Source organism: Podarcis gaigeae (assembly GCF_964106915.1).
Source record: "Podarcis gaigeae genome assembly, chromosome: 1".
Classification (NCBI taxonomy): Eukaryota; Metazoa; Chordata; class Lepidosauria; order Squamata; family Lacertidae; genus Podarcis; species Podarcis gaigeae.
The window spans coordinates 114,553,393-114,573,278 of NC_139678.1; the positions used below are offsets into that span (position 1 = coordinate 114,553,393).

Consider the following 19,886-nt stretch of genomic DNA (forward strand, 5'->3'; position numbering starts at 1 on the left):
GTTTCAGATTATAGCCTGGAGGCAATTCAGAGGAAGTTAGGAGAAAAGCACAGATTGGAGAGCTCACGTTATTAGCTCCTGAAGAAACACCAAAGTTTTCTGTAGAAGTTAATGTGGGTCAACGGCTCCTACATCATCCAAGGGTGAACTTAAGAGCTATGTACTTTGAAAGGAAGGCAGAAGAGTAGCCCAGGCTGTGGTTCTCATGTTAGCAGCTCTTGAAGAGATCCCCAGAGGTCTAAGAGAAATTTGTTGCTTTGTTAGTTTTGCTCTTTGCAACCCTTCTTTTGTAGGTTTAGTAGTTTAAACGTAAACCACTTTCAGGTGGTATATACGTAAATGCACTATACAGTATATATAGGAGTCTGGTTAGTTATGTATGGAAGTGAGAGCTGGACCATAAAGAAGGCTGATTGCCGAAGAATTGATGCTTTTGAATTATGGTCCTGGAGGAGACTCTTGAGAGTCCCATGGACTGCAAGAAGATCAAACCTATCCATTCTTAAGGAAATCAGCCCTGAGTGCTCACCGGAAGGACAGATCCTAAAGCTGAGGCTCCAATACTTTGGCCACCTCATGAGAAAGAAGACTCCCTGGAAAAGACCCTGATGTTGGGAAAGATGGAGGGCACAAGGAGAAGGGGACGACAGAGGATGAGATGGTTGGACAGTGTTCTCGAAGCTACCAGCATGAGTTTGACCAAACTGCGGGAGGCAGTGGGAGACAGGAGTGCCTGGCGTGCTCTGGTCCATGGGGTGACGAAGAGTCGGACATGACTAAACAACAACAAGGAGTCTGGTGTGATGTAATGGTTAGAAGATCGGACTAGGACCTGGGAGACCAGGATTCAAATCTTCACTTGGCCGTGAAGCTCACTGGGTGACCTTTAGCTAGTCACCATCCCTCAGCTTAACCTACCTACCCAGGATTCTTGTGAGGGTGATAGGAAATGGAGCTCCTTGGAGAAAAGGTGGGATGTAAATGCAAAACTAAATGAATAAACAAATATATCTTGGTTAGTACCCTGATTCAGATGTCACAATAAACCAAAGAAAGAGAAAAATGTAATCTGCACAGGTAAGCGAAGGAGTGAAAAACAAACCCGTGGCACATTCCTAGTCTCAGAGCTGAGTCAGTATATGTTGGTTGTGCAACATTTCAAAAATTCTTACCATTCCTTTGTCTAACCTACTTCACAGGGTTGTTGAGAGAATAAAAAGGGAGGGCATACACACCACACCAAACTCTTTGCAGGCATGGCCAAACTTGGCCCTCCAGATGTTTTGGGCTACAATTCCCATCATCCCTGACCACTGGTCCTGTTAGCTAGGGATGATGGGAGTTGTAGGCCAAAAACATCTGGAGGGCCAAGTTTGGCCATGCCTGCTTTAGAGAAAGAGTAGGATAAAAGTTAAATAATAAAAAATATTAACGAGTTTTCTCTGACTTCCACACCCTAATAGGTGACCTGGTCTCAGCTTAAATCTTTCACAAACACTACTTGATATGGAAATTTCCCCTTTTTGTCTTATTTCAATAAATTAATTTCACATTTAATCATTTTACATTGTCTTACCATACATTATTTTTTGTGTGTGTCTTGCTTTCCATACATGAAGGCAGTGCTGGTTTGATTGGCTGCATTTTTCATTCAAATAGGAACACAAATTAGAATGCCTGTCTTTCACATCAGTTGGAAGTACTTAGTTCAGTCTAGATAAATTAGCTTAAGTGCAGCAATAATTCAGGAAATTAAAGGCCAAAAATGTTACAGGTCTTAAGTAGCAATCTCATTACAAACATGGAAAATGAATAAAGGGTGCAAAGTTGCTCTTAGAATGATTTTGCCATAATTTTAAATGTTGCTTAGTTTTTATATCCTGTGACAAATGGACACTTCTCTTTTCTTCTTTACAGTTGTGATATTACTAGGCATATTTTCCATAAAACACCGACGTTATATAATTGTGCCGTAACTGAAGTTTAAATCTTGCATACGTTTTCATCAAGAAAAGTTGACCCAGTAGACATTTCCCTACCTAAATCAAAACTCTTAACATATTAAAAATGGATCCATAGAGGATCCAAGAAATTACAGGCCAGTTAGCTTAACTGGAGAAACAGTTGGAATACATGATTAAAGACAGAACCACCAAAGATAGATTAAAGGAAGGAAAGGTTAGTTGCATGAGTTGCGTTCCACTTCTGCAGTACTTCATGCAATCCAATGAGCCCCTTGAGAGTGCCTTTTCTTATCAACACCCCCCCCCCCCGCGCAAAAAAATATGGAGCTAATACTGCTCTTTCTTCACATCTTGCTGTTGGATCATTCAAAAGAGGTACCTTAGAGCAGAGGTTTACAGAAATCGTGTCCTCATCATGGAGGGTACGTGGTGTGGTGAAATAATCAAGATTGACCTCACCGTTTGTGTGGGTGGGATCATTTGGATAGCCACAACAACCCGATTGGGTCCCTCAGTTGCTGGGACAATTCTGGCCAATGGGGTTGTGAGAATTTGCAGCCAGGGGACCTATTTATACCGCTGCACGTTGCGTCGAGCTTCCTCTTAGCGCCTCGTGCATTGGATCACCCTACCTATATTTAGGGTCTTGCTATGACCTTGCTAAGCCGTTGTGGGTCATCTGCTTTTGGGGCAGGCGCCCAGTAGGAATTTTCCCGATTGGCTGGTGCCACTTGGGTTTTGCCTGCTGCGTAGCAAATCGTCACAACTTTGTAAGGTTTGGCGGTTAGGCGTTGGTTCAAGGTGTGGTGGAGGGGAGGTTGTCACACCTGCCCCTCCCAATGTGCGATAGGGTATTCCATTAAAGGAATCCAGGTGCTCACCATGCTTTTGTCCGATCCCCTTCCAGGGGCTAGGGCAAGGGTCAGCAACCCTTTACAGTCGTGGGCTGGTCCACCGTCCCTCAGACCATGTGGTGGGCCGGACTATATATATTTTTTTTGGGGGGGAATCAACGAATTCCTGTGCCCCCAGATAACCCAGAGATGCATTTTAAATAAAGGACACATTCTACTCATGTAAAAATATGCGGATTCCCAGACCATCTGCGGGCCAGATTGAGCAGGCGATTGGACCGCATCCAGCCCACGGGCCTTAGGTTGCCTTCCCCTGGGTTAGGGTCACGCCAGAGCACCTGGGAGCATTTTGGGGTGAGATTACATCTGTGGTAGGACCAATGCTCCCCCAGTAAGTTTACCCTTATTGACTTCTGCCGGTGTCCAGTTGTCAGTGCTGCTGTGCCAAAGGTGTAGGTGCAGCTAGTCGAACCACTCACATTCTGTAATCAATAAAGTCAATAACCTTAAACTAATATTGGTGTCAACTGTGTCTTTCTTTGGGAGGTCTTGGGGGTCTTCACACGCAAGATAGTAGACGGCTATATTACTTAATGTGTACAGTAACTCGGATATAAATTTGAATGTTTATATGTGGATCATCCCAGAGTATGGTTCATGGGAGGAACTGGCTCCACTTCTAGAGCCAGGACTTCAGTGTGCATCCAGCTCTTGCTCCCGTTTTGTGCTGGTGGACCTTGGGGTTCTAGTTAAAAACAAAGTGGACTCCACAAGTCCATATTGCCCATGCTTGCCCTAGAGACAGAGAGTTTGGAGTTTTGTAAGTGATATCACTCTCTACTTCTGGATATACAATGCCTTCTCTCATCATCTACCAAATACAGTAAATTCTTTGGTTTCTGCTCCTCCCTGCGGACTCACAGCTTTTATGATTGCTTGTAGACATGGATCAATAATTTAGAAAGCCCTAATAATCGTAGCACGTCTTTCCTTTTTGCAATTAGCTGCTGCGTGCATTTTGGTTCTTCTGTAACAAAGAGCATGACATAATCAACTTTTTAGTACCACTGCAGAAATTGACTTCCAGTCAGTAATTCAAATGCAATAAAGGAACAGCTGTGAATGTAATGGCTTGATAAAATGCTCTTCTGCTTTATATTTAGGATATTTCTTTTCGCACAACCGTATGACACCTACTCTGGGCTAATTGCATTGTAATCCACTTCATTACCTGGGTTATGAAGGCAGAAGATGAGCTATTTTGTAAGCATTATTTTACCTAGTACTGAACACTCTTATGTGTTGGGATCATTTGTACCAGCAGAGATTTGTTTGAGAGTACTGCGTATATTGGAGGAAGTTTTCAGCACCATCCTGAGTAGCATTATTAAAAACCATTTATCTTAGGCTTTTGGTTTGTTTTTTTTTTTAAGATCAAGCATAAGTAACTTAAGGGAGAACTTGTCTGTGAACACAATATAGCGTTCTTTGTAGAAACAACTAACATTAAGTATCCTCCTGAGGCACAAATAAGACCTAATATATAGGAACTTCTAATATAATTATAAGTGTGTGTGTGTGTGAGAGAGAGAGAGAGAGAGAGAGAGAGAGAAAGGCAGAAGGAGGGAGGAACCACACCAAATCATCTCAAACTGAGAATCACAATCTGGAAATGTTAATCCAAACTTGTATTAAAGGTGTTGCCTTTAAGAAAAACAATAAAATATGTGAAGTTGAGATTTGACCCAGTATACATATATGAATGGTGCCCTTTATTGACTAGAAGCATAGTGGTGTAATCCTATACATGTCTACTCAGAAGTACCGTATTTTTCGCCTTATAGGACGCACTTTCCCCCCTCCAAAAATGAAGGGGAAATGTGGGTGCGTCCTATGGGGCGAATACAGGCTTTCGCTGAAGCCTGGAGAGCCAGAGGCTCTTGCTCTCCAGGCTTCAGGAAGCTCTGCGCAACCTTCCGGAGGCCGGCGTTAAGCCGCGCCGGCCTCCGGAAGGTCGTGCAGAGCTGCCTGCCCCCCCCGGGCTCCGCGCAGCTCTGCGCGACCCTCCGGAGCCTGGCGCCCAGCCGCGCTAGGCTCCAGAGGGTTGCGCAGAGCTGCCTGCATTTCGAAGCCTCGGGCTTCGCACAGCTGTCTGCAAGCCTGGGGAGACTGGCGCGGCTCCCTAGGCTTGCGGATAGCAGGCTATTCTGGGGGCTGGGGTCAGGGGAAGCTCGGGCTTCCCCCGCGCCAGCCCCGTGCCTGGGGGAGAAATAATGTTTTTTTCTTTATTCCCCCCCCCCAAAAAAAAACTAGATGCGTCCTATAGGGCGGTGCGTCCTATGGGGCGAAGAATACGGTACTTCATACTGAGTTCATTGGGACTTACACCCAGGTAAAAATGTATAGAGTTATAGTCGAACATTGCTTTGCTGCATAAATACCCAAAAAGTTAACTTGTGCCTTATGGGTGCCTCCAACCGTAAGAATTTTACGAGAGTGATTCAATCGCCTGTCAGAACTTTCGGTTTCCACATTGAAAGTGAATTAAAGTTCTTTGTCACCCTAGTAAAAGAACTCCATTAAAAAACAAAATAAAACTGAACTTCTTGCTGTTTAAGATGGGGGAGCACATTAATAAGTCTGGGATGAAGATATGACTAATGGAATGATGTGTAAACACCATGCAAGCAAATCAAGATGATTACTTATTGTCGTATAACTTGGGGACCTTTCCAACTCTGTGATTCTGATTCTATGAAATATTTTTAAATACATGTTTGATAGCTATAGTAGAAATACTCGTTAGTACCATTTGTTCGATTTGGAGGCAGGCTCCTAAATCTTTCTGGATGTACCGGAGTGAGCAGAATTGTGAGAAACATCTGCTAGCCGGGAGAAATTATAGGGATCAGTAGACAAAGTGGAAGTCCAAATTACATGATTATCTTGAATCAAGACCCTTGATACTGACGGCTGGTTTCATTGGATCTCTTTTCAAAAAAAGTGGCAGAATAGTTTGAATTGTAGAGTTGGAAGGGAATATTCATACTTTCCCACTTCTACTTTATATGCACACTTTCCTTAATAAAATATATTTCTGTGTGGACTGGTAGATGAACATTTTTTTAAAAGACACGGTTATGTATACCAGTAATTTGAGATGTGTGCCTGTGGGATACTGAAAGAACAAGTAACCAAGAATCAAATAATTCTGTTTGGAAGGGAACCTGAGGGCCACCTAGTCCAATCCTCTGCAGTGCTGGACTTTCAACTAAAGCATCCCTGACAGATGACCAACCAATCTCTGCTTAAAAACATCCCATGAAGGAGAGTCCACCACCTTCTGAGGGAGACCACTCAACTGTCAAATAGCTTACCATCAGAAAGTTCTTCCTGATGTTTAGTTGGAATCTCCTTTCTTGTGGCTTGAATCCATTGGTTTGAGTTCTGCCCTCTGGAGGAGAAAACAAGCTTGCTCCATCTTCCATGTGACTGTCAGGAGCTCAGCCTACACTCGAGTAGGACCCTGGTAGAGACACATGCCCAACTGGCATGTTCTCTCCCTCCTGGTCGATCGTTCAGGAGCTTCTAAAGCTTTCTTCAGCCTGAACATCACAGCGACCGATGCCAACAGACATCGGCACACTTAGGGATCCGCAGAGTCTGCGCAGTTCGCGTGACAGACCTCAGCAGCTCAGCATTTTGGCTAATCTACTTTATTTACATATAAACACACACGGACCATACATCATGGCTCCCTCTCTCTCTATCATCAGACAGCAAAGAGAAAAAGAACAAAGGACAATAGTCCCACTTCACGGAACACAGTTACACAAACATCCTGTCTTCGTCACTTCCCACTCTGTGGAGTCAAAACATATACCGTCATGTGAAAGACAACAATCCCATGACTGCAGTCATGGAGCAGGAATTCTAACAGTGACACCCCTTTAGATAGATCTCCTCTCAGTCTCCTCTTATCCAGGCTAAACTTATTTGAATGTGTACTCCCTGGTGTAGTTCATTGTATTTTCCCACATTATCTTCCATGGAAAACAGAAGCATTATGTTGGCAGGTATGTTTCCAGGATATTGCCGTGACACTGTTTTGCTTAATTTTTTACTATTAATATTCTACAATATTGTGTTGCATTTCCCACTCCCTTAAAAACACTTTTTTTTACTATAAAAAGGAGGAAAGACAACTGGTATATCTATGTAATTACACTATTGGTAGACATATTCTTTTTGAAAGAAAGAAAAAATAATAATATAGTGAGAGAGAAATTATGTAATCTATGAAGAAGCTGTATGTGTTTTGCAACTTATATATATAAAAGGATGTATTTATGCTGAGACTTAGAAATATTTCTTTAAGGGTTCCTCTTTTTTATTATAAGGACTGTTCGAAGTACATTTAAAAGTTAATTTCAAAGGGGAAATGTTTGCTTTAAAAAAATTGTAGTTTATAAAACAAGACAACCAGATACAAGACAGCCTTGGCAAAAGTGATATAACAGGAACACACAAAGAGAAAAGATTCCGGGGGAAAGTATGCATTTATTCTCTTCGTTTAGGTGGCAGAAGTGAAGCCAAGGTCCTTTGGGACCTTCTTTATATCTCCTGTAAAGAAAAGAAGTTTTGATTAGATAACATAGTTCTTTTATCTTCCATAAGTAAACCTCTACCAGTGTGAGGAATCCAATTAGAGACTACTGTAGAGACATAAATTGATCCAGTCAAGAGAGAAATATCAAATGCCTTAAATTTTTTGAAGTATGAAATGGACTGGAGGCAAATCGTCAAGGATGTAGGAATGTTCTAGATTTAGATGAAGTGAGCAAAATACCAAGGGACCGGCGTAAGAAAATATTTTAATACTCTGCTGTGCTTTTTGTTGTTGTTATTAAAAAAATCCATATCTGTTTTGACAATAACCATACAACAAATTGGATTTCTGGGATTTACATTTTCTTGAGACCCTTAAACCTTTGATTCAGGTGATGCTGTGTGGTATTGTTTAGATATAATGCTTGTGTTGTTGCACAATTTATAATCAACACAAGATATCCATGATAAAATTCTAGCATGCATGTGTGGATCTTTCAGGGGCTTAAGCTCCCATCTTGCTGTAATAATAATAATAATAATAATAATAATAATAATAATGATGATGATGATAAACTTTTATTTATATCCCACCCTCCCCAGCCGAAGTCATGCTTAGGGCAGCTAACATCAGATACATAACATTGGTATAAAATCAAACAATAATTAAATTACCTCCTAAAAACATGTCAAAATCAAATTAAAGTAATTAGATGGCTTTCCGCAGGGTAAGTGTTGGGAACAGTAAGTGTTCATCAGCCCAACTGTTTACGTTGATCTTATATGGGCCTGCGAGAATGCTGGGAGGCCTCTTTCATATTCTTATACAAAAAGGAAAGGGGAGTCAGACTGAACCCTGACCAAAGGCCTGGCGGAGCAACTCTGTCTTGCAGGCCCTGCAGAAACATGTCAAATCCCGCAGGGCCCTAGTCTCTTGTGACAGAGCCTTCCACCAGGCCAAGGGGCCAAGGCTGAAAAGGCCCTGGCCCTGGTCAAAGCCAGCCTAATCTCTCTGAGGCCCGGGATCGCCAAGGTGTTATTATTTGCAGACTGTAAGGTCCTTCGTGGGGCATACCAGGAGAGGCGGTCCCGTAGGTACAAGGGTCCTAGGCCGTATAGGGCTTTAAAGGTTAAAACCAGCACCTTAAACCTGATCCTGTACTCCACCGGGAGCCAGTGCAGCTGGTATAGCACTGGATGAATGTGATCCCGCGGCGAAGACCTCGTAAGGAGTCTCGCTGCGGCATTCTGCACCCGCTGGAGTTTCTGGGTCAGTTTCAAGGGCAGCCCCGTGTAAAGCGAGTTACAATAATCAAGCCTGGACCATTGCGTGGATACAGTGGCTAGGTCGGGGTGAGAGATAATAGGCTGGGATGGTTGTGTAAGAATAGTTAAATTATTGCTCTCTACTATGTATTTGAAAAAAATTGTTTGAACTCACATCTAGCAAAACCCAGAGCTAGCACCCAGGGTGCACATATGATGTAGGAGTGGTTTGACATTAATGACGGCACCAGTGCTGATAAATGCTTCACAGAGCAGAGATGCCACTTCCAGCTCTTGTGAGGCTGACGACAGGCTTATGGGCTCAAAGTGCAGAGGAGGCACTTCTGAAACACTTAGATCCTAAGAATTAACTGACGTGACCTTTGACTCACTTCTTAGGCAATGCAAGATTCAAGTAAAATTGAACAGGTGGATTTTTTGATCAGTTGCAACTAATGTGAATATTTTAAAAAGTGCTATTTCAAGTCTCCTAGTGGATTTATAGGCATTCTATCTGAATAATCCGAACTGGAGGGAAATATACTTAACCCTAAGAAGCAAAGAAAAAACCAGGAACACGTGGGGGGAGGGAAATAACATTTGTATAAGTACAATATACAGAAATGCAATATGTGACTATGTTTATGATCGTTACCTCATGCACTACAAAAGCATGCTCAAAGTTAAGGTTTAGCAAAGGCCAGATAGATGGAAGCAATCACTATCAAGTTTGGTGAGTTCAATCTGGGAAATGTCTGATGATCAGCACTGCAGTAGATTGAATGCAGAAAAGCATTCAGTTTTAAGTCCCAGTTATAACCTTTTCTTTCTGTTTGTGTAGGATCGCCGCTTTAATGACGAGATTGACAAACTGACTGGATACAAGACAAAGTCATTGCTTTGCATGCCCATAAGAAACAGTGAGGGAGAAATTCTTGGCGTTGCCCAAGCGATAAATAAAACACCTGGAGGTGCTCCTTTCACCGATGATGATGAAAAAGTAAGATCTTTTTTCCTTTTTCCTTGGCAGTATGGATAACATGTTACATAGCTGTTTTCTCAGATGTGTATTAAGGTTTGCATCTTGATTCCCATAAAGCAAATGCATTGTTCTATTTGTAATCAAGTATTTTTTGTGTGTGTTGTTCAGATGACGTGCCTTTATTCCACATATCTTTAAGAATCAGTACATTTATTAAGTAATCTGTCTCCCTCTGCTCTGTATTATGTAAAACTCTTGGTGAAGTTGTTATTCCATATTTTGAGATAAAGCTCACAATACAATTATCACTAAAACCACAGTGACTTCTTTGGCATTTCCTTCTTATATGAGACAATATATTCAACCATTTATTTGTTGTATTTGCTATACTGCCATCACTGGAAAGCTCTCGATTGGTGGCTATCATTTTGCAAAACTTCTAGGCTGCCCAGTTTTTGTTTTGTTTTTAAAAGATACCTGCCTTATGATGACCTTTTTCTCTTCAGGGACAACTTTAGCCTCATCACTGCCTAAGGTGAGTCACAAATGTCAATGTATTGAATGGCTGGCTCATTTCCTACAGGGAGGTGCCATTTCCCCCATTTTCATCTGCAGGCAGAGTATTTTCTCACCAATCTGTATGCAACACAGAACACACGGTATCTAGAGATGCTCATTTCCCAAACAACTTAATGTGGTGAATGCGTAACCATATAGGCGACATCTGCTTAAACGCAAAGGAGAATTTCAAATTTTCTGGAAATGCGCTGGATTTATGTTTGCCCCTATGGGTGTTGGTGAAATTCTTGCCATGTTGATGGATGCTAAGTATGCCTACTTTGATAAGTGGTCATTTGTATTCAGCTTCAGTTATGCTACTGAAGTGATCAGACTGAATTAATTGAAATCATTAACAACATGCATGTCTTTTTTCACTACTCTTTTGGTTAAATTTTCCCTACCCATTACACTTGACTGAATCCAAAACAGAGGCAGCAGTAGGCTCAACACCAGTCTGGATTTTTAAAATCCTGCTTTGAAATGTAATATCGTCTGGTACAAGGGCTCAGGCACCAGATGTTTGGCTTCAATTTCAACTGTGTGTGAAGTTATCTTATATTTTGGCCATTGCTATAATCTTTAAATTTCAAAAGGTAAGTACAATTACAGGGGGAAATGAAGTTTAACGGTTTGTTGTTGATTTATGGTCAAGTACAACTTGTTTCTTCTAATCCATTTACACTTTTAACTGGCAAAATCTATTTTCTAAATTCTCAGTATATTTCCATTTCTTTCAGCAGAGCCAGAATGCATCTAATTTTGTGTGCTGATATGTATACTTGAATTAGTTAATAAACGTCAGTTGACACACTGCCTGCTCATTAAATTAGCTATCTCTACTTGCCTATTAATAGCTATACACAGCAATCTGTAATCGCACATAAGAAAAATCTCTGAAGTTGGTATTTATGACTAAAGCAGTCTCCTAGCAGACTCCTTTTCCTTGTAGTGTGTGGGTGTAAGGGGGAAGAAATCAGCCTTCATTCTTGTGTCAACAGTGCGGGGTGTGCAAGAAAGGTGGCGGGAAGCTAATATCTAGAGAATGAGATTATAAAGAGGAGAGAATAAAAGTGATGGATGGAAAATTCAGAGAAAGAATCAAGGTGGAAATGGAAGCCCCACAGGAAAAGGGTGGTAGGTATAGGAGAAGAACTGAAGAATGATAATCGGGAATCGGAAGTCTGTAATGAGACGAGAGAAGACAGTACATAAGTGCAAGATGCTGAAGGGGATAAAAAAGACAAATAGGATTCAATTTAAAGAAAGAAAAAGGAAGGGGAGGAATAAGAATGTTGAAACGACATGCACAAGAAAGTATGTGCTTCTACTAAAACCAGGAGAAGGGAAAGGAGAGGGAGAATGGGAGAAATAAGGTGAGCCATAGGAAAGTATGGCTGCCCATGAGAGGAAAGCCTTAAAAAATAATAATAACACACATAAAAGGGAAATCAAACATTGTTAGCATTTCTGAAGGAATTTATGAAAGGAAACAATGTTATAGAGAAACGTAGCTTTATACATGTGCCAAGCATGTGAAAGAAATTAAAACACACTGTAGGTGCAGCCGTGTTCTCCCAGGTGAGCGTTCCCAAGATGTAACTTCTCTGCTGTAGTGTTGAGGGAAGTGCTAAATGCTGCCCTCGTTGGTATCGGTTAAGGAGTAGAAGCCCATTCCCCCATTGAAATTCTTACACCGATTATCACATGATCAGGTGAGTGAGCGAAAGTTCAGGCAGCCAGCAGGCAGCTAGTTGCGAGGTTCCAAAAAAAGAGCAAAAGACTTAAAAATGCAATCCTAGAGGCACTTCAAGTAGTTTAACACTGTAGTATTGTTGCTGGGTGGGTATATTTTTCTTTCATGAATGCATTAATTAGTAAGCCTTTCCCAGATGCAGAGTTTGCAGAATATAAACTCATGCTCATGGAGATTGAACAAGTTTCCAGATATTATTGTTCAGTTTCCTGACAGTAGAGGATTCCTTGCACCTTTGGAATAAAAGCATATAAACTAAAAACGCAGCAAACAACAGACATATACTTTTAACTTTGTGCATTGCTTTAGTCAGAGTAATGAAGAGAGAGCTAAATAGCATGATTAAATAAGGCGAGGGGGCTAACCTATTGATTTATCTGCAAATTAAATTATTGTTTTTAATTAGAAGTACACAGTGGCAATATGTATGTACTTAGGTCTTAAAAGAAATGCCTTAATAACAAATAAAATATTTAGCAGCGTGCCGTTGTTCAAGTCCATGCATATAATCACATTAGTTAGTGGTGCTTATAAACTGGCAAACTGAATGTATTTCACAGGTCCAGGTTTTCTGTGTCTCCATTTTTTGTGTAATCTAGGGCTTCAATGCTATGTACGCAAGTCCTAGTGAACTCAGATTACTATGTAGAGGATTTGATTGCATGACAACCATGCTAAATGATAGCATTAATTATGATTGCAAAAGTCACACATAGTGAATGGTTTTCCAGTGTGTGGCTAATTTATTTTACTTTTTTTTTTAACCCAGAGAGGTTTTTTTTTGGGGGGGATGCAGTCCAAGGAGATTAATACAGTGCAGAAATTACAGAGTTGAGTTCAGCATCCTTTTTCTCACAGTGGCCAGCCAGATGCCAATGAGAAGGTCCATGCAGAGCATACACTTGCCACAGTCCTTGGAGTGATAAGCAAGGCCCACCTGCCCAGGACCACCTGCTTTTTTGTTTGAATTTGTAGCGTTATTCTAACAAGACTCCTGATCCAGGCCTCAGACAAGCTCTGTGGAAATCCCCAAGCAAGACCCAAGAACAAGAACACTCTGCTTCCCATGTTTTCCATCAGTTTGTATTCAGAAGCATTACTGCCTCTGACCGTGGAGGCAGCGCATAGCCATCATGGCTAGTAGCCACTTATAGCCTTACCTTCCAAGGGAATTTGTTTAACCCTCTTTTAATGTCATCTAAGCTGGGTGGCGCTGTGGGTTAAACCACAGAGCCTAGAACTCGCCGATCAGAAGGTCGGCAGTTCGAATCCCCGCGACGGGGTGAGCTCCTGTTGCTCGGTCCCTGCTCCTGCCAACCTAGCAGTTTGAAAGCATGTCAAAGTGCAAGCAGATAAATAGGTACCGCTCCGTCGGGAAGGTAAACGGCGTTTCCGTGCGCTGCTCTGGTCCGCCAGAAGCGGCTTAGTCATGCTGGCCACATGACCCGGAAGCTGTACGCCGGCTCCTTCGGCCAATAAAGAGAGATGAGTGCTGCAGCCCCAGAGTTGGCCACAACTGGACCTAATGGTTAGGGGTCCCTTTACCTTTACCTTTAAGCTGGTAGCCATCACTCCCATCATTGGGAGAAAGTTCCATAGTTTATGCATTGCATGAATAAGTACTTTTCTTTTATCTGTCCTGAATCTCCCAACATTCAGCTGTGTTGAGAGAGGGAAAGAAACCTTTCTCTAGCCACGTTATTCGTGCCATGCATCATTTTATAAACTTCTGTCAAAGGACCTTTTACTTGCCTTTTATCTAAACTGAACCTTCAGCTCAACTAGATTAAGCTGAACTAAAGCTAAACAACTCAGTAGCTCAATCTCTTTCCTCAACTAGCGCCGGTGACTAAGATAGTGTCTAGGACATAACCCATGTCCTTTGTTGGTGTTTGGAATGAAACAGTTTGTCTGCAGCTGGCAAAGTCCTGTTGCCCGTATCCTTTCATTTGTGTCGGTGAAATATATGTAAGCTTAAAGCCTCCAAGAAGACTTGAAAAGGAAGAAGAGGCTGGGTAGTTGGGATGAGTTTAATTCTGTATCCTTCCCTTACTTTCTAGTCTCTTAAGTAATGTGTGTCTTTTATCCTGGGCTAATCATGCAGCACTGGAGAAGAGTAACCGCATCACGTACACTGAGTAAATGATTTGTCAAATTAAGCTATACATGATAATTTCAATATATTGTATGTGTGTTGTTGTTGGAAATGTGGGTGTTACTTTGCATTGTTTTTGAAATAGCAGTAAAAAACCCCAAAACATTCGAAAATGCAATTTCCCACCCTATCATTATTACTTAATTTCCCATCACTGTTTTTGTTTGCTTGCTGTGCACCCCACTGTGACCAGACAAGTGTTAGCTTCTGCTTATACATCCCTTAAAAACTACCAGAAAATGGTCACGCCAATTGAACTCTTTCAGTGGGGCTGGGTGGGCAGGAGAATTCCATTGCTGTCCTTTCTTTAAAGTGTTTAGCACAATTTAGGCTTACATCAACTACGTATAGAATTGTGGGCCAATTCAGTATACGAGTACTGCTTATTTACTTGCATATTGTATGAGCTTGCAGTTATCCGTGTCTGTTAATTTAACAGAGAGCTTTATTCCTAATGTGGAGTCCTGACAGGTGTTTTCTGACATTATGAGTTACGGATAATAACACCAGCATGTAATGTTGTCAATACAATAGCCTGTGATCTGTGATGTCTTTTTAACCTTCAGGTTTTTTTTTTACTTCTTTGTTTTTCTCTCACGCAAAAGCTTGTACCATATGGAGACTTATAGTGCCATTGTAATGTCTGCTGTTCACTTATAAGTAGAGCAGTTTTGGAGCAAACAGCTTCATATGTATGGCGCAAACACAATTGTTAATCTGCCACCAGGTTCCAACTGCACTGTCGAGGCTCTACCTTTCAGCCCATTAGAACTCTGTTTTGCTCAACAAATTCAAACCGCAAAACTCCTTTTAGCTGACTCTGTTCATTCTGAGCTCTGGTATTGCATTCCGAATGGTAAAAATGATAAAGGTAAAGGACCCAGTTAAAGGCGACTATGAGGTGCAGCCCCTTCATGGATCACTGCCTTGCCGTGGTGAAGGGGCTTGAAGAACTCAGAGAAGCTATGAACTATGCCGAGCAGGGCACCAAGATGAACAGGTCATAGTGGAGAGTTTTGACCAAACGTGATCCACCTGGAGGAGGAACCGGCAAGCCACTCCAGTATCCCTGCCAAGAAAACTCCATGGACAAAGACAACAGGCATATAAAAGATATGACGCTGGAAGATGAGCCCCTCAGGTCGGAAGGCGTCCAACATGCTACTGGGGAAGAGCGGAGGGCAAGTACAAGTAGATCCAGAGCTGATGAAGCGGCTGGGCCAAAGCCGAAAGGACGCTCAGTTGCGGATATGCCTGGAAGCGAAAGGAAAGTCCAATGCTGTAAAGAAAAATATTGCATAGGAACCTGGAATGTAAGAACCATGAACCTGGGTAAGTTGGAGGTGGTCAAAAATGAGATGGCAAGAATAAATATTGACATCCTGGGCATCAGTGAACTAAAATGGACGGGAATGGGTGAATTCAGTTCGGATGACCATCATATCTACTACTGTGGGCAAGAAACCCATAAAAGAAATGGAGTGGCCCTCATAGTCAACAAAAGAGTGGTGAAAGCTGTACTGGGATGCAATCTCAAAAATGATAGAATGATCTCGATACGAATCCAAGGCAGACCTTTTAACATCACAGTAATCCAAGTTTATGCACCAACTACTTGTGCTGAAGAAACTGAAATTGACCAATTCTATGAAGACTTACAAGACCTTATAGAAGTGACACCAAATAAGGATGTTCTTCTCATTATAGGGGATTGGAATGCTAAAGTAGGAGTCAAGAGATAAAAGGAACAACTGGCAAGTTTGGCCTTGGAGATCAAAACGAAGCAGGGCAAAGGCTAATAGAGTTCTGTCAAGAGAACAAGCTGGTCATCACAAACACGCTTTTCCAGCAACACAAGAGACGACTCTACACATGGACATCACCAGATGGGCAGCATCGAAATCAGATTGATTATATTCTCTGCAGCCAAAGATGGAGAAGCTCTATACAGTCAGCAAAAACAAGACCTGGAGCTGACTGTGGCTCAGATCATCAGCTTCTTATAGCAAAATTCAAGCTTAAACTGAAGAAAGTAGGAAAAACCACTGGGCCGGTAAGATACAATCTAAGTCAAATCCCTTATGAATACACAGTGGAAGTGAGGAACAGGTTTAAGGATTTAGATTTGGTGGACAGAATGCCTGAAGAACTATGGATGGAGGCTCGTAACATTATACAGGAGGCAGCAACGAAAACCATCCCAATGAAAAGGAAATGCAAGAAAGCAAAGTGGCTGTCCAAGGAGGCCTTACAAATAGCGGGGGAGAGAAGGCAAGCAAAATGCGAGGGAGATGGTGAAAGATACAGGAAATTGAATGCAGATTTCCAAAGAATAGCAAGGAGAGACAAGAAGACCTTCTTAAACGAGCAATGCAAAGAAATAGAGGAAAGCAATAGAATGGGAAGAACCAGAGATCTGTTCAAGAAAATTGGAGATATGAAAGGAACATTTCGTACAAAGATTTCCACAATAAAGGACAAAAGTGGAAAGGACCTAACAGAAGCAGAAGACATCAAGAAGAGGTGGCAAGAATACACAGAGGAATTATACCAGAAAGAAATGGATGTCTCGTATACCCCAGGTAGTGTGGTTGCTGACCTTGAGCCAGACATCCTGGAAAGTGAAGTCAAATGGGCCTTAGAAAGCACTGCAAATAACAAGGCCAGTGGAAGTGATGGCATTCCAGCTGAACTATTTAAAATTTTAAAAGATGATGCTGTTAAGGTGCTACACTCAATATGCCAGCAAGTTTGGAAAACTCAGCAGTGGCCAGAGGATTGGAGAAGATCAGTCTACATCCCAATCCCAAAGAAGGGCAGTGCCAAAGAATGCTCCAACTACCGCACAATTGCACTCATTTCACACGCTAGCAAGGTTATGCTTAAAATTCTACAAGGAAGGCTCAAGCAGTATGTGGACCGAGAACTCCCAGAAGTGCAAGCTGGATTTAGAAGAGGCAGAGGAACCAGAGACCAAATTGCAAACATGCGTTGGATTATGGAGAAAGCTAGAGAGTTCCAGAAAGACATCTACTTCTGCTTCATTGACTATGCAAAAGCTTTTGACTGTGTCGACCACGGCAAACTATGGCAAGTTCTTAAAGAAATGGGAGTGCCAGATCACCTCATCTGTCTCCTGAGAAATCTCTATGTGGGACAAGAAGCTACAGTTAGAACTGGATATGGAACAACTGATTGGTTCAAAATTGGGAAAGGAGTACGACAAGGCTGTATTTTGTCTCCCTGCTTATTTAACTTATATGCAGAATTCATCATGCGAAAGGCTGGGCTGGATGAATCCCTAGCCGGAATTAAGATTGCCGGAAGAAATATCAACAACCTCAGATATGCAGATGACACAACCTTGATGGCAGAAAGTGAGGAGGAATTAAAGAACCTTTTAATGAGGGTGAAAGAGGAGAGCGCAAAATATGGCCTGAAGCTCAACATCAAAAAAACGAAGATCATGGCCACTGGTCCCATCACCTCCTGGCAAATAGAAGGGGAAGAAATGGAGGTAGTGAGAGATTTTACTTTCTTGGGCTCAATGATCACTGCAGATGGTGACAGCAGCCACGAAATTAAAAGACGCCTGCTTCTTGGGAGAAGGGCAATGACAGGCCTAGACAGCATCTTGAGAAGTAGAGACATCACCTTGCCAACAAAGGTTCGTATAGTTAAAGCTATGGTTTTCCCAGTAGTGATGTATGGAAGTGAGAGCTGGACCATAAAGAAGGCTGATCGCCGAAGAATTGATGCTTTTGAATTATGGTGCTGGAGGAGACTCTTGAGAGTCCCATGGACTGCAAGAAGATCAAACCTCTCCATACTGAAGGAAATCAACCCTGAGTGCTCACTGGAAGGACAGATTGTGAAGCTGAGGCTCCAGTACTTTGGCCACCTCATGAGAAGAGAAGACTCCCTGGAGAAGACCCTGATGTTGGGAAAGATGGAGGGCACAAGGAGAAGGGGACGGCAGAGGACGAGATGGTTGGATAGTGTTTTCGAGGTTACCAGCATGAGTTTGAGCAAACTGCGGGAGGCAGTGGAGGACAGAGGTGCCTGGCGTTCTCTGGTCCATGGGGTCACGAAGAGTCGGACACGACTAAACGACTAAACAACAACAATGAGGTGCAGCACTCATCTCGCTTCAGGCTGAGGGAGCCTGCATTTGTCCACAGACAGCTTTCCGGGTTGTGTGGCCAGAATGACTAAACCGCTTCTGGCACAACAGAACACCATGATGAAATCCAGAGCGCACGGAAACGCCGTTTACCTTCCTGCTGCAGTAGTACCTGTTACACTGGTATGCTTTCAAACTGCTAGGTTGGCAGAAGCTGGGGGAGCTCCCCATTGTGTTGATTCGAACTGCCGACCTTCCAATCAGCAAGCCCAAGAGGTTCAGTGGTTTAGACCACCACGCCACCCACTTCCAAATGGTAGATTGCAGGTTACAGACCAAGTTCCTTACCACCTACCAAGTTAGCTAGCCAGCACCTTTATAATAGGACCATTCATGGAAAGCCAACAAATACTCAATGTAATTGATCAGGCTTGAATATATCCTTCCCTAGTGTAATCATAGGTTGTGTACTAAGCTGGAGGTGTTAAAGATTTATTTTTTTGTCTCTGAGCCTTTTGGTGATGGCAAGACAGAATGTTTATGCCCAAAAAATCTTTATTTTGGGACATAAACATTCTGTCTGGCCATCACCAAAAGTTAGTGTACAGCATATTTGTTCCCACTGAAATGCGCGTTGGGTTCTGCATACCTAAATGTAAGGAGAACTTTAGATTAAGAGGGGATGAGGCAGTGACTAGTAATTGCACGTCAAACATCAATTCAAACGGCCCCTTATGGAACTTTACTTAACCAAATACAATGGTAAAAGCAATCATAGCTGAACTACTAAATTGATTAAAGTGAACAATACTGTATTGGTAAGCAATAAGCAAGGAAGTGGAGTTGCTTCTTTCCTAGAGTTCCCAAGAGAACTAGTGAAAGTAATTACTTAATACTATTAAGTTCTGAACTAGCCCTCTGAAAAGGGGGGGAATATTGATTTCCCATTTTCAGCATACCAGAGTAATTTGTAATGCATTTACAACCGTTCTTACAACTTCCTCAACAAGACAGTAAATAGTCTTGCCTCCACAGCATTGCAATCAAGAAACCTCGGTTTGTTAGCTTCTTCTCAACTATTTGCCCTAGTTTTCACTGACGTAATAGATGAAACCTACAGGAAATCATTCCATTCAAATAGTCTCATCAGATCATCAGCTGCATTTACTAACAACGTTGGAACAAGAAGAATCTGGTTATTTTTGTTATCTAATTATTTTCGAAGCACTACCAAGCAATGGAAATCATGCTAGATTTCTCTTCAATGGTTGTACTGTTTTGTTTGAAGAAAGGATTGCCGCAGAAGTATGGGCATGGGCATAATTTAATTGGTTGGTATTTAGTTGAACCAGCACATTACACAGTGGGTTCCAAGAGTTTTCAGACTCATACAAGATGTCTAGTAAGAAGTGAAGTCCATGAAATCATGAATGGTGTGGGAAGAGAAATAAGGAACAATAGATTACTATTGTTAAACAATATTGTTAAATTTATACGGTATTGAAGCAAGAGAGGATTTATCTGCACCAGATTTAAAACATGTTTGTTTGCTTTTTTAACATAACACAGTTCATCTGTGGAACTGTCCACCACCAAAAAATATTCAACACTACAGATGCA

At 41.9% G+C, this 19,886-nt stretch overlaps 1 protein-coding gene and 1 long non-coding RNA gene across 9 annotated transcripts in view; one reads left to right on the plus strand and one right to left on the minus strand.

Moving 5' to 3' along the window:
• PDE11A (phosphodiesterase 11A) overlaps positions 1-19,886 on the plus strand; it is a 154,768-nt gene that overhangs the window by 21,225 nt on the left and 113,657 nt on the right. For 6 of the 8 annotated variants that reach the window (XR_014557104.1, XM_083706742.1, XM_083706738.1 and 3 more), the window contains exon 2: positions 9,534-9,692. Coding sequence is in view for 7 of the 8 variants with exons in the window: in XM_083706742.1 (XP_083562868.1) it covers positions 9,534-9,692 (159 nt within the window). In the remaining variant the exon portion in view is untranslated. Of the gene's footprint in view, positions 1-7,660; positions 7,680-8,437; positions 8,460-9,533; positions 9,693-19,886 lie in introns of those variants that run through there. The other 2 variants (XM_083706747.1, XM_083706746.1) reach the window with 2 other exon arrangements.
• LOC310833840 lies at positions 7,359-8,332 on the minus strand. Its single transcript, XR_014558960.1, has 2 exons — positions 8,102-8,332; positions 7,359-7,441 (listed from the first exon to the last, which is right to left on the minus strand). It is a non-coding gene; the product is annotated as an uncharacterized lncRNA (long non-coding RNA).